The sequence below is a fragment of the Oncorhynchus clarkii genome, chromosome 29 (genome assembly GCF_045791955.1).
Source record: "Oncorhynchus clarkii lewisi isolate Uvic-CL-2024 chromosome 29, UVic_Ocla_1.0, whole genome shotgun sequence".
Classification (NCBI taxonomy): Eukaryota; Metazoa; Chordata; class Actinopteri; order Salmoniformes; family Salmonidae; genus Oncorhynchus; species Oncorhynchus clarkii.
In genome coordinates this window covers 5,091,918-5,106,829 of record NC_092175.1, presented here as the reverse complement: position 1 = coordinate 5,106,829, position 14,912 = coordinate 5,091,918, and the positions used below count along the sequence as shown (strand labels likewise).

The window sequence follows — 14,912 nt, the reverse complement described above, 5'->3', positions numbered from 1 at the left end:
CAGGGAAGTCTCGAGGCGACCGTCTTAAGAGACAGAAATCGCGTTTAGCAGCCTCTCACAACTCCATAATGGGACACTATTAAATGGGAAATAGTTTCTATAATGTAAAACAGTGATGTGGTTGATTGAAGGACAGTTTTATAATTCCAGGTTTTTAGCGATACCGCAGTTCAGTAGCCTAATATTTGTGACTGTAATTTACATTTTAACACTAGGCCAATAGAAGCCTACACTACCGGTCAAAAAGTTGTAGGCACCTACTCATTCAAGCGTTTTTCTTAATTTTTTAAACTATTTTCTACATTGTATAATAATAGTGAAGTCATCAAAACTATGAATTAACACAAATGGAATCATGTAGTAACCAAAAAAGTGTTAAACAAATCAAAATATATTTTATATTTGAGAGCCACCAGTTGGCTTGATGACAGCTTTGCACACTCTTGGCATTCTCTCAACCAGCTTCATTAGGTAGTCACCTGTAATGCATTTCAATAAACTGGTATGCTTTGTTAAAAGTTAATTTGTGGAATTTCTTTCCTTCTTAATGTGTTTGAGCCTATCAGTTGTGTTGTGACAAGCTAGAGGGGGTATACAGAAGATGGCCCTATTTGGTAAAAGACCAAGTCCATATTATGGCAGGAACAGCTCAAATAAGCAAAGAGAAACGACAGTCCATCATAAAGAAAAACCCTTTAATGAGTAGGTGTTCTAAAACTTGACCGGTAGTGTATATCGTAGTCCAAGGGGATCTTCACATTTTTGCGCAAACAAATCGACAAAAACCCAATCATCAGAGCTGTCGGTCCTATCTCTCTCATCAGTAGAGACAGATCCAATGAGAATGAATATTATTAGACAACAATCATCAGGCAGATCAGCCATCATTGCATTATGTTAAACCAATCAAGCCTGGTCACCATCCAACTGGTTGAATGTGGCCTATACCCACATAAAAAAGACTACAGTTTACTATAGAATACTACAGTACTTACTATAGAATTATGTAGTTTACTGTAGAATACTATAATGCACACTGTAGTAGGCTATCATGTTGATCATGTGTAGTGCTTAGTATATCATTTTGTAGTACACTCTAAAAAGTAGGGGTTCAACAAGTGTTCTTCTAAGATCCTCAAAGTTCTTTGAAGAACCTTAGGGTTCCTGGCAGTGAAAATGGCCCCCAAAAGGTTCTTCCAAGAACCCCATAGGAGGTGGAGTTCATCGAGTAACCTCTTTACTTGGTGGAGGTTCTTGCACGAACCTAACTGCCCAACTGAAACATTTGGATTGGAATTTGAAAGGATAGCAGTTAAAGGCATTTAACTGAAAAATGTAAGTTTGTCCCTTGTATGATCTAAATTAACATTGTTTTATGATGATACCATCTTTTTTATTTGTATTTTTTTATTTAACCTTTCTTTAACTAGGCAAGTTAGTTAAGAACAAATTATTATTTACAATGACAGCCTACACCGGCCCAACCCGGACGACGCTGGGCCAATTGTGCGTCGCCCTATGGGACTCCCAATCACAGACGGATGTGAAACAGCCTGGATCTATCTTTTCATATTTGTGTAAATATTTCTAAAAAAGAGACTGGATACAATTCAATGGATATGAATCAACAAAGAGGTAAGAATATGCAGGCTATAAGAATATCTTGAAGGCTAGCTGTATTGGGTGCAGATGAACAGCTAGCTCACTTTTGTGTCTGAAGGTATACAGACAAGGAGGCATACAAAGGTATGTCAATTGCTATTGGTATGTTATGCAGATCACATTTTACCATCCTCCTCCCTTACCTCTTCAATGAATATCAAATAGACCTCTACATTATGGACACGGTATGTGTATGAACACCATTCTAAAAACATATTTTTTTATTCACATTCACCACAAAAACCAAGGTATGAATACTGTCATGTGTTTTGTTAATCATCTGTATAATTACATTTTTTGGGGATTCACAGACTTCACCCTCCCTACACCTCTGATGAATATAACAGGAAACCTGCTCGATCACCATACACTGTAAAATCATTCTGGCTATGGATACGGAGAACATCAACACATTAACATCAACACGCCAGAGGATATATCAATTGGACTTGGGGCTCTGCTGGGAGTTGACCTCATATTTGGATTTCTAAATTCTGCTTTGCCACTAAAATCATAATAAACACTGAACTAAAATAGTGTTATTGTTGTTATTGTTATGCATGTTATTATCAATAATAACGGGAGGGGGGGGGGGGGGGGGGTAGTTCAAAAATAAACCCCCAACGGTTCTTCAAAAGGTTCTTTGAGGATCCATTAAATGGGGTTCGTTGAAGAACTTATAGGGGTTCCCCCAGTTTTAATTTGAATAACCCCTAAAGGATACTTCAGGAACCTTTTTATTTTTTTAGAGTGTATACTGTAGAATACTTTAGTATATATTACAGTATTATCCACACAAAAAACAACAAAAACATTTTTTGATAACTATAGTAAATACTACAGTATTTAATTTGCATACAATACCAGTCAAAAGTTTAGATACACCAACTCATTCAAGGGTTTTTCTTTATTTTCACTATTTTCTACATTGTAGAATAATAGTGAAGACATCAAAACTATGAAATAACACATGTGGAATCAAGTAGTAACCCAAAAAGTGTTAAACAAATCAAAATATATTTGATATTCTTCAAAGTAGCCACCCTTTACTTTCCACACTCAACCTGGAATGCATTTAAATTAACAGGTGTGCCTTGTTAAAAGTTATTTTGTGGAATTTCTTTCCATCGTAATGCATGTGAGCATATCAGTTGAGTTGTGACAAGGTAGGGGGGTATACAGAAGATATGCCTATTTAGTAAAAGTCCAGATTTACCTCTGCTGCAGAAGATACGTTCCTTATAGTTAACTGCACCTCAGATTGCAGCCCAAATAAATGCTTCACTGAGTTCAAGTAACAGATACATCTCAACATCAACTGTTCAGAGGAGACTGAGTGAATCAGGCCTTCATGGTCGAATTGCTGAAAAGAATCAGCTACTAAACTACACCAATAATAAGAAGACACTTGCTTGGATCAAGAAACATGAGCAATTGACTACTAAAATGGTGGAAATCTGTCCTTTGCTCTGATGAGTCCAAATTTGAGATTGTTGTTTCCAACCGCTGTGTCTTTGTGGGAACTCCTTCAAGACTGTTGGAAAAGCATTCCTCATGAAGCTGGTTGAGAGAATACAAAGAGTGTTTCAAAGCTGTCATCAAGGCAAAGGGTGGCTACTTTGAAGTACCTCAAATATAAAATATATTTTGATTTGGCAAAGGGTGGCTACTTTGAAGAACCTAAAATATAAAATATATTTTGATTTGTTTAACACTTTTTGGTTACTACATGATTCAATGTGTTATTTCATAGTTTTGATGTCTTCACTATTATTTACACAACGTAGAAAATACTGTATACTCTGCCCATACCACCCTTCCTTATATCCCAATTTGTGCCACCCATAAGTGAGAAACCTACATGCTAAGTATAGACCGTATTGTGTTCCCTATGGTTATAGAAAAGAGCAGACGGCCGAACTCTCCATTCAGAACCCAGTGTCACCTACCTACCTACAGATTATGGAACATTTGCTATTTTAGTATTTCTCCAGTAGGTTTCCTTCAAGGAGAAAGCCCTCCACTTCTAAGTTAAAGAGAATAAAACAAAAACACTTTAGTAATGTCCCCAAAAACACTACAGTAAATACTAAAGTATATTACAATCTGCAAAAACGCTACAGTAAATACTAAAGTATATTACAATCTTCAAAAACACTACAGTAATTACTATAGTATATGCAAAAACTATTTCACTACAGTATTTATACTATAGTATAATGTAAATACTACAGTGAAGTCTGCAAAAAATACTACTGTGAATACTATGCTATTCCTACCATAGTGTATACACTATAATATTTTTTTTCATGTGGGTAGCATCAACAGGACAGATCATGGAATGCATGAAGTTCTCCTATAATTTTATATTACGAAATACACAAGAATAGGTGTTATTGGAAGAGTTAATGATATTCATATTGTTTTCATTCCATGGGTAGAGCCGAGGAGCAGGAGGAAAATATGTCATGTTAAAGGAAGTGAATACGCAATGCTATTTGAGAATACATGAATAGGATGAAGTAATGAGCTCTCTCACACACACACACACACACACACACACACACACACACACACGCACACACACGCACACACACACAGGGCTATATTGAGAGCAGCGGGTTCAATTGGGAAGTAAACTAACAGTTACAAATCTATAATTGAAAAAAGGGAATTTATTTTCATTGACTTCTCAATAAACTGTAAAGTGGAAGCTATTTATTTAAAACATTTTTACATTTCTGAATTTCAAATTCAAATCACTTAATTAAATTCGAATTGAGCACAACCCTGATTGAGAGAGGAGGTGAGGACAGCAAGGATGTGACTGTGTGTGGGGGAGAGGCTCTCCAGACTCACTGGAGCCAGCGGGTAATGGCCTCATTCAGGCCGATTGAGACGTCTTAATTTCTGCAGTTGTGAAAACTGAAGGAGGGAGGGAAGAAGGGAGGGAAGGATGTGTTCTTTGATCCTGGGCTGAGTGAGTTGTAAAATGAGGAGGTATGCCCTGCATAAATACTGCCTCTACTGCTGAGACTCAGATCATTACTCCATTTATCAGGACAATGACCCACTGAGAGAGAAGAACACACTCACACACACTCTTACCTAAACTTACCCAGCTCTGAGAACTTTGTCTGCATTTCTGGAACCTGAAGGATAAGATGCATTAGATTCTATCCATCCAAAAGGACAAGTTTCTCCACCCCAACAACAGGATTTTGGTTAATTTTGTTGGATATTTCCATCATCCAAACATGAGGGGACATTTCTCCATTGAGTGGCTGGCCCAGAGTAGTCGGGCATCGGGCAGCACGAGCCCCTCACCTCCCTCCTCTTCCTGGACATCCGTTGCGGCTGGACCCACCAGCACCTCTGGGACCCACCCCGAGAGCTTGCCTGGGTTCTACTGCCGACCGAAACCTAAGAATAAAGAGAACCAGACAGAGAACAAGGTGAGGAGAGGACATGGGCTGATCCTACGCAGCAATCCCAGCCTGGCAGGCACTGAGACCGCTAAGAGGAGTAGCCCCCTCCACCACAAGCACCAAGGTAGGTTCACTCTCCCTCAAATCAACTCAGGATCTGAGTTTACATGGGAACCATACATTCATTTAAATAGTGTGTCTGTTGTTTGTGGGTGTGTTTTGAGCTATGTGTTGATTGAATTAACAGAATTCTTTAGAAATAGCTACATCTGATTTTGCTCTTATAGTGCTGAAAGCTCTATAGTTAGGACTCACTTCAGACTGAGTCGATGTCTGGAGACATGGTTGTGTTTGAAAGGTTCAGAGAACACAAAAGTCTTGGAAACCACTACGATGTAGCATATGGATGGATTTGGAATCACTTCTCCCTCTTTCTTCAGTAGTGGCTGAGACTGGCTTCATTAGTGGAACAGAGGGGGAAACGTCAGGGTACGAGAGTGAGGGTGGGCGCTCCCTCTCCCCAACCACCCCCCTGGATGTCTCCTCTTCGCCCCCTACGGGGAGGCGGCCACGTACAGCCTACACAGCGGAGCAGATCAACAGTCTGGAGAGGGCCTTCAAGAGGAACGCTTACCTGGGAACTCGGGACAAGGTTGAGCTCTGCAAGAAACTCAACCTCTCAGACAAACAGGTAGGCAACGCAGACAAAAATACATATAGGGACTCTATTGCAATGGTTATCAAAGGTTTCTTTGATCGCTGTGTCTAAAACGCCTGTCTGTTTCTCCTCAGATCCGTAACTGGTTCCAGAACAGGCGTATGAGGATGAAGAGGATGGTCCAGGACGCTCTTGCCCAAGCGTGCCAGGCTAAAGTAGCCTCTCACCTGCTGCACTACCCCGAGCTACATGCCTACCAACCCCATCATGCAGGAGCAGAGGGGGGCGCTGCCACCCCATACCTCCACCCACACTACAGCTCATCCACAGCCAGTCCAGCCCTACCCAGCCTCCCCCTGGACTCTTTCTACCAGTACTCCAGCCTCCCAGGCCTGGTGATGCCCACTACTGGGTCCTACCAGCCGTACACTCACCAGTATTAAAACTTTTGGATGATATCTCAATAGTCTAAAGTGGTTTTAAGGAAACTACTTTAGACTAGTGAGACACATCCCAATACATTTTCACTGGCTTCCACTTCTCATCTAATGTATTGACTATAGAGAAAGTTATCCACTCAGGGTAGAGAGCAATAATGAATGTGTTTCTGCTCTCCTTTTGTCATACTTTAATTTCTATTTAAGTATAAAATTGTTAGTTTTATTGGATCGGTTTCAAGTCATGTGGCTGCTGTATAAAAGTGTGGATAAAATGAAGGTTTTTTCATTGCATTATAAATCAGATAATCTCAGTTCTTCCACTTGATTTATATATTTGTAAGTATTGTGTGAAAATAAAATGAAAAACAATCCCATTGCCAGAATATGGACTGTTTTTGTTGTAGTCATTTCAAACACCTCAATAGCTCCGACCAGTTTACAAATGGCCACCTAGTGCCCGACGAAGAACTTGGTCATACTGTGTGGATGAGTCAGTACGCAGCTAACTCACACAATCCGTAAAAGAGAGAAAGATGGTTCACACATGAACTTGTGGTGAAAAATGTAATAGATTTTTCAGAACAAGCGATACACCCAAATGGACTTCATTGGGCTCCTGAGTGGCGCAGCGGTGTAAGGCACTGCATCTCAGTGCAAAGAGCATCCACTACAGTCAATGGTTTGAAACCAGGCTGTATCACATCCGGCTGTGATTGAGAGTCCCATAGGGCGGTGCAGAATTGGCCCAGCTTTGGCCATCATTGTAAATAAGAGTTTGTTCTTAACAGGCTTGCCTAGTTAAATAAAATTACAAAAATTCTGTCCAATTTTCCTTTCCCTCCACAAAATGACAACCTTCTGTCTCCATGGAATACAATGAAATAATCTCAGAACTACTGTATCTCTGAAGGTAAGCAAGGTCAAAGCTAAATAAGAAATCACTTTATGACTAAAATAACAGACACAGGTTGTTTAAAAGATTTTTAAACTTTGTAAGTATAAAACACTTTTGGAGCTATATCCAATCAACTTAAACTTTTTCAGAACATGACAAGAACTTCAGCATTTGTTGGTCTATGTACAAAATGTACAAGTTTCTTGTCAGAAAAAAAATCTTAAAACTTCCCTAAACACCCCACCTTTCACCTTTAAAACAGTACAAACCAACACATACCTCAAAGACTACAACTACGGTTACAAAATTACCCAAACAAATATGCAAAACAAAATCAATATGGCTCCCCTTTCCTTCTGGACTTGCCTAGTTAAATAAATAAAATACAATTCCTGGTGGTGTGAGGTCACTTCCTCTATGCAGTCTTCTGCTGGCCCTTCTTTCCAATCAGAGACTTGTGGATGTGAGGAATTACACCTGCAGGAGGGAGTGAAAGGAACATTATGAATGTGTGATGCTATTGCTACACATTGGTAGGTGAAGAGGTGTCTAATGTAAAACACAGTTCCTGGAAGACCAATCTGGAATCCAATCTAAGAGTTTAAAACTCACCTCCTCCAGCGATGGTGGCCTTGATGAGTGAGTCCAATTCCTCATCTCCGCGGATGGCCAACTGTAAGTGACGCGGAGTGATACGCTTCACCTTCAGATCCTTGGAGGCATTCCCTGCCAACTCCAACACCTGAGAGTGACACAACAATAGTCTCAGTCTTTGCCCATTAGGGTAGGGTTGGAGTAAAAACCTGCTTGATTGACCTCCATCAGAGCCCTCAATGAGCCTCCTTAAAAATATATATATATATAAATGGTTAAATAAAAACATTTCACCTCAGCCGTGAGGTACTCCAAGATGGCGGCGCTGTATACTGCTGCGGTGGCTCCCACTCTGCCGTGGCTGGTGGTTCGGGTCTTCAGGTGTCTGTGGATACGACCCACCGGGAACTACAACACACAGTCATAAATGCTATAGGTAGAAGTTGCCCATTTATCTGTTTCAGGATTCACTTGTGACTGATACAACAGAGAAACCCTGGGGAAAAGAGATGTAGGTACATGCCTGGAGTCCAGCCCTTTGGGAGCGAGACACAGCCTTCGCCTTGGCTTTGCCACTGTCCTTTCCAGCTTTTCCTCCTGCCTGGAAAGTGACAACGAGATTCAGTTAAATGGCTGATGCATGAATGTGATTAAATGTGTTTTCTTTTACTTTTTTCTTCTCAAAGCGATGTATAACTGTGACCAAGCTGAAGGAGATGCAAGATGGTGTAGGTGTACAAAAGAAAAATGATTAGTACACTAAAAATCTCCAATTTATTTTTGTAGCCTAGTGGTTAAGAGCATTGGACCAGTAACCGGAAGGTCTCTGGTTCGAATCCCCTTGAGCAAGGCACTTAAAAATTGTTCCTGTAAGTCGCTCTGGATAAGAGCGTCTGCCAAATGACTAGCTAAAATGTAAATGTAACTTCAAGCAAACCGAAGGCACATGCAGCTGGTCATTACAGTAATCTCATTCATCACACACACGTCTCTCCACCAACTGAAAGATAAAGGACAATTTCCGATTCATAACGTTTGCTATGTAACTGGCAAACTGTCATTTGAGTTCTCGCTACAATTTTGAAAACTAAAAAAGCCTAAATATGCCTTTCTATAGCTAACTACAATACAAATACGAAGGAAGAATGGTTTAGGTATCTCGCTAAAACTGAAATACATATTGGTACATTTGTAGCTTGCTACCACAGCAGGTAGTGTTAACGTTACTGTAGTTAGCTAACAGTGCTAAGGTAAGGAGATGGTAACTAACAGTTACCGTAGCTAGGTACTTCAATTAACAATCCAAACTTTGCGAATATCTTGGAATATTAATTACATCAGAAAGAGACGGGACTTATATGTATCTAATATACGTTATGTTTGAAAAAGCATGACAAGCAAGTCGGTCGTAAGCCAGGTGGCGTAGATGTAGCTAGATGGCACTCTTTCGTTAGTTTTCGAGTGTTCGTCGACGTCCTATTTCGCACGGAACAAGCTGCAGTCGTGAATCCTAGTTACTCTTACTAGCCAGTTTAGCATATCAGTGCTAAAATGTAATGACATTTACGATCATCTGTCCTATAATACAGACAACGTACATAAAATACATATTTTTTTAAAAACTCGTTACCATGTCGCCGTTGAGTTTTCCCTGTTGTATTTCCAAACCGAGAAAACCAATAAACCCGAAGAGCAAAAAAGGCAAGCGAATGAATGAGAGCTTTCAGAGCCAACCAATAGCGTCTCTGTTTATTGGTTCGAACAGTCTCTTCAACCAATTGCAATAGTGTTTGTACAGTGTAGGTAGTCTCTGCAACTGGATTGGACGCTTTGTGATAGTATAAATGCCAGAGAAATACTACTGGGGTCCGTGCTATTCGTGATGCTTAGGGCGTCCCTACTGTTCATAATATAATAATATACACTATATATACAAAAGTATGTGGACACCCCTTCAAATTTGTGGATTCGACTATTTCAGCCAAACCCGTTGCTGACAGGTGTATAGATTCGAGCACACAGCCATGCAATGGTACCGTCTTGGCATGTCACCTTTCCAACAAGTCAGTTTGTCAAATTTCTGCCCTGCTAGAGCTGCCCTGGTCAACTGTAAGTGCTGTTATTGTCAAGTGGAATCGTCTAGGAGCAACAGCGGCTCATCTGCGAAGTGGGACCACCAAGTGCTGAAGCGCATAGCTAGTGAAAAATCTTCTATCCTTGGTTGCAACACTCACTACTGAGTTCAAAACTGCACACAAGGCTAAGATCACCATGCGCAAATACCAAGAGTCAGCTGAAGTGGTGTAAAGCTTGCTGCCATTGGACCCTGGAGCAGTGGAAACGAGTTCTCTGGAGTGATGAATCACACTTCACCATCTGGCAGTCCGACGGACGAATCTGGGTTTGGCGGATGCCAGGAGAATGCTACCTGCCCGAACGCACAGTGCCAACTGTAAAGTTTGGTGGAGGAGGAATAATGGTCTGGGGCTGTTTTTCACAGTTCGGGCTAGGCCCCTTAGTTCCAGATAGGGAAATCTTAATGCTTCAGCATACAATGACATTTTAGACAATTATGTGCTTCAACTTTGTGTTAACAGTTTGGGGAAAGCTCTTTCCTGTTTCAGCATGACAATGCCCCCGTGCACAAATCGAGGTCCATACAGAAATGTTTTTTCGAGATTGATGAACTTGACTGGCCTGCACAGAGCCCTGACCTCAACCCCATCGAACACCTTTGGGATGAATTGGAACGCCTAATCGCCCAACATCAGTGCCCAACCTCACTAATGCCCTTGTGGCTGAATGGAAGCAAGTCCCCACAGCAATGTTCCAACAAACCACCAGGACCCCTCAGTGGTGGAACGAATCTCCCCCTGCTTTCGGTGCAGCTTTGGTGAGCTGGGATTTGAAATGGGTTGGAACTGGATTGGTGGGCATAACAAATCAGGGCACCTCCGTAGGAAATGAAATGTCAATTTGGTTTGAGCACCCCTATGATTCTTAGACTGCATAAAAGACGAGGCAGACAACATCTGAAGGGGGAACAGAATTTAACACAGCACAGGATTTTAAAAAACTGGACTAAATGTATTTTTTAAAACTGGGCCCTGGGTTCGAGTCTCAACCAACCCATCACTGAATTTGCGCCACTGGTGTCAGAAGTGAGATAGTGAAGGAGTGGTATATAGTGTAGCGATCTTGGTAAGATGCTTGCCTCTGAATCAGAACCCCTCTGAATTCGCTACAACACTGTCTGACTGATTGATGGGATGATTGGTGTGATGGGCACCACTGCGGTGGAATTAATAGCAACATCAAATATTCACATTCATATCTGGGTGACAGGGAAAATATTAGGAGTCACATGGCTAAGTATTTTAGAACCATAGTAGCCTACTTGAGGAAATTAGGTTCATGAAAAGGTGCAAGGTTAAATGTATTAATCTCATTGTAAGTGAGTGCTCTTTAGTGACATTGTTATGACATAAGGAGTTGCTTTTATTACTACTTTTATGTATGTAGTATTCCCCAGTCTAGAATTTAACGCTTGCCCAGTTTGCCTTAAATTATATAGCAACTGCAGAGAAAAGGATCTCCTACAATTTATTGGTACTCCATAGTAAAAATTGTTGTAACAATATTGTGGCCCGTTGATTGGACGGTGATGTGGTCCACGATAATTACGTCAACAGAACCTACATCTAAACCAATGACATGTATGAATGTTAAGACGTAGGCGTGATAGCCAGCGGAAAACGACCAATGAGAAAACAAACTCGTTGAACCTGGCGTGATTGACAGACCCAAGGCCAATGTGGGAGCGCTCGGGGAGGGTTTTGGTGGTGACCATGAAGGGGGTGTGCACGCGGAGAGGGCGATACTCACAAGCGGGAGAAGCTGGCTGGCGGAGCTGAAGATGGCGGATGGTGACAGTGGGAGCGAGCGCGGTGGCAGCAGCCGCGGAGGGGGAGGTGGGAGCGGGCACCAGCCCTTCCAGAGAGAGCAGGAGACGCAGGAGCTGGCGTCCAAGCGCCTGGACATCCAGAACAAGCGCTTCTACCTGGATGTCAAGCAGAACAACAAGGGCAGGTTCATCAAAATTGCCGAGGTGGGGGCCGGGGGCTCCAAAAGTCGCCTGACCCTGTCCATGTCAGTTGCGGCGGAGTTTCGCGATTACCTGGGGGATTTCATAGAGCACTACGCCCAACTGGGGCCTAGCAGCCCGGAGCAGATCGCACAGTCCTCGGTCGGAGAGGACGGTGGGCCCAAGCGAGCCTTGAAGAGCGAGTTCTTGGTCCGGGAGAACCGTAAATACTACCTTGATCTGAAGGAGAACCAGCGGGGGAGGTTCTTGCGGATCCGACAGACCGTCAACCGAGGGCCCGGGTACGGAGTAGGTGGGCCGGGAGGAGGTATGCAGGCTGGTCAAACCATAGCCCTTCCGGCCCAAGGCTTAATAGAGTTTAGAGACGCCCTTGCAAAGCTTATAGATGATTATGGTGGAGACGACGAGGAATTGGCCTGTGGAACGGCGGTTGGGGGCTATGGGGAGCTTCCTGAGGGCACATCCATCATGGTGGACTCTAAACGGTTCTTTTTTGACGTCGGGTCAAACAAATACGGCGTGTTCCTGCGAGTGAGCGAGGTCAAACCGAGCTACAGGAACTCTATCACCATCCCGTTCAAAGCATGGGGAAAGTTCGGAGGTGCTTTCAGCCGGTACGCCGAGGAAATGAAAGAGATCCAGGAACGACAGCGGGATAAAATGTACGAGAGGAAAGAGGAGTCGGAGGGAGAGGTGGATGATGACTGATGAGTTGAAACAGCTGATAGAGTTCAGTTCACACAGTGAGATTTGCAATATTATATGTGGCAGAAATGACAGATTTAAGTGCATGAGGAATCGAACTTTAATACAAAAAAATATCGTGGCATAAAAAGTACGTTTGACATTGGAACCATTATTGATGTATTATTAAAACCTGGAGTTTAATGAAAGTTATGGGGCAAAGAGTGTCTAAAATGAGACCTTTCTCATGGGTTAAAAAAAAGAAATGAAATTATGTTTTGTAAAAAAAGAAAGAAATATCCCCAAAACCAGCAACTTGGTTTTCATAACAATATAAGAAGCCAATGAAATCTTTATAATGTTTCCTTTAAAATATAGATATATATTTAAGAGTAAGGAGTTGAATCCATTAATGCAGCTATTATTTCCATTGCTCCTTGTAAGGAGAGAACCAGCATCCATTGTATCCCTGTTCTAGCTCTCTCCTATGTGGCAGTGTGTGTTACCTTACAAGTTTTAGTGAAAGTAGTAGAAAGGAATGTCTAGAACAATTGTCATTTTTCTGGAGGTTAATATTTGGTGTGTTAATTGATGGGGGGAAGCTATATAACATTGGCTGTGCCATAGCAGGGCCTTTAACTGACAATTATGATGAGAAACGTTACGGAGAGAATAACTGTATCTGCAGGCTTATCTGAAGGCCTCTGAGACTAAATTGGAGACTTGTGCTAACGTAGTTAGCTCACAGTGTCATGTCACCCTCCATACAAATACTGTAGGCCTAAACATGGCAGATGAGTGAATGCTTTTGTTGTTTTTACATATAAATGCCTGGCATTATTTACATGGTCTGTTTCCTGGGACTTATTTTATTTGAAAGTAACTTAATTTTATCTTGTCAGATGGGAGCAGAGCAGTGTGTCACCTCCCACAACAATGTGGCCTGGTATCAAGAGAGTGGCAGGCCTATTAACCAATTGGCAACCAGAAAGGACAGTCTCTTCCTACTGTGTGCGTCCCATCCCTCAGGAGCCTGCTTCCCACTTCAGAACAGTTTGCACATATATTATGCCAAAATGTTGACATTTTTTTGTACGTTTGGTCTTCTGCAAGGGTTTTTTCGGGCTGTTTGTGCACATTTTTTCTCTAATGCAAGCCGGAGGAAGTCGGTAGCCCTTTTTTAACAGATTGGACAACAGTAGGGATTTTTCAATTAAGTGATTGTTTTCATTCAACGAAAGACTAATCGTTTTAATGCCAATTTTTTTGGGGGGGAAATACTGCACCAAATGTCTTAGATGTAAAAACATCTCTGCAAAAACATCTAAATTAATGACATACTGTGCACGAACAGCTGAAAAACCCTTGCCATAGGCCAAAATGAACAAAAACATCAATTTCATCATAATATATGCGCAAACTGTTTTGGGTGGGACGCCTTTACCCACACACCACGGGAGCCTTCTGATATGGCCATTGTAATTGATCACTGGGTGAAATCCAGAGGAGCTGCTACTACTACTGTCACCCAGCCAGCCAAGAGTGTGTAGGGCATCAATGATAAGGTGCCAACACTCTGTCTCAGTCCAGGCATCAGCACTGCCACACCACCGACGTTACACTACGCCTCTGGACAGTAACAACAGGATGAATGGTTTACAAAGATAACTATATTGAAATAAAATGGTTCTTATAAGTGAGATGATAAAAATACAATATTAACAATATTTACTTACAATATTGTTTACCTTAAAGAAAAGGAGAAGAATATGAACTATAGAAGTATAACGCAGGGTTATGAAACATAGGACTGGGACGCGACCGAATTGTCCATGTGTTTTTCTTTGTTTATTCTCACTTTCATTTGTTGGTTTTCTCCCAGAGAGTGAAATAAATAACACTTCTGTGATTAAAAAAAAAATATATTAATGCAGCAGATATTGTGATTGTATACTTTTAAAAAACCTCTTTCTCTCCCTCTTCCCTCCTCCCCACTCCTTCCTCCCCACTCCCTCCTCCCCACTCCTTCCTCCCCACTCCAACACAACCAGTACCTGCTGAAAAGGAGTACATAGTTCTCCATTTTCACTTACTCTTAGGTTGAAACGGGCAGACACTTCATCCTCCCAAGTGTTCCTTTAAGTATTAGTTATTAGGCTCCTACACATCTATCAAACTACAGCCAGTTGGAATGATTGGCACAGTGTGTAGTCCCAGTCGGTCTCCGTTTCTCATAGTTGTTCCCCATTTAACATGTGGAACCGGCCAAGGGCAATTGGTCTGAGATGGGGGGGGGACTGCCCAACGCATCACCGGTAGTTTGTTGGCTGTGGGCTAGTTGGATAGACGTGTAGGAGCCTTCATATGACACATTCTAAACTCCCGAGCTTGAAGTTGCCTTCAGTTTAACTTGTGCCATTAATTATGTTGCCTGTTGTCGTCATCA

At 41.8% G+C, this 14,912-nt stretch overlaps 3 protein-coding genes and 1 non-coding gene across 5 annotated transcripts; 3 read left to right on the top strand and 1 right to left on the bottom strand.

Moving 5' to 3' along the window:
- The first annotated feature begins 3,627 nt into the window (after positions 1 to 3,627).
- LOC139388846 (U7 small nuclear RNA) lies at positions 3,628 to 3,683 on the top strand. The gene has a single exon (XR_011629369.1). It is a non-coding gene; the product is annotated as a U7 small nuclear RNA (small nuclear RNA).
- A 1,236-nt stretch (positions 3,684 to 4,919) lies between these two features.
- LOC139387794 (homeobox protein vex1-like) lies at positions 4,920 to 6,191 on the top strand. Its single transcript, XM_071134027.1, has 3 exons — positions 4,920 to 5,214; positions 5,534 to 5,781; positions 5,883 to 6,191. Exons 1-3 carry the CDS (start codon positions 4,920 to 4,922, stop codon positions 6,189 to 6,191), a joined length of 852 nt encoding a protein of 283 aa, XP_070990128.1.
- Positions 6,192 to 6,359: 168 nt separating this feature from the next.
- On the bottom strand, positions 6,360 to 9,382 carry LOC139387914 (histone H2A.V). Its single transcript, XM_071134277.1, has 5 exons — positions 9,308 to 9,382; positions 8,201 to 8,278; positions 7,972 to 8,085; positions 7,696 to 7,825; positions 6,360 to 7,560 (listed from the first exon to the last, which is right to left on the bottom strand). Exons 1-5 carry the CDS (start codon positions 9,308 to 9,310, stop codon positions 7,499 to 7,501), a joined length of 387 nt encoding a protein of 128 aa, XP_070990378.1. The 5' UTR covers positions 9,311 to 9,382; the 3' UTR covers positions 6,360 to 7,498.
- Positions 9,383 to 11,562: 2,180 nt separating this feature from the next.
- On the top strand, positions 11,563 to 13,784 carry LOC139387913 (transcriptional regulator protein Pur-beta-like). Of its 2 annotated transcripts, XM_071134276.1 has the most exons (2): positions 11,577 to 12,444; positions 13,369 to 13,784. In XM_071134276.1, exons 1-2 carry the CDS (start codon positions 11,594 to 11,596, stop codon positions 13,547 to 13,549), a joined length of 1,032 nt encoding a protein of 343 aa, XP_070990377.1. In that variant the 5' UTR covers positions 11,577 to 11,593; the 3' UTR covers positions 13,550 to 13,784. The 2 variants fall into 2 exon arrangements, with proteins under 2 accessions (XP_070990376.1, XP_070990377.1); XM_071134275.1 differs by lacking the exon at positions 13,369 to 13,784 and having other exon boundaries at positions 11,563 to 13,310.
- The last annotated feature ends 1,128 nt before the right edge of the window (positions 13,785 to 14,912 follow it).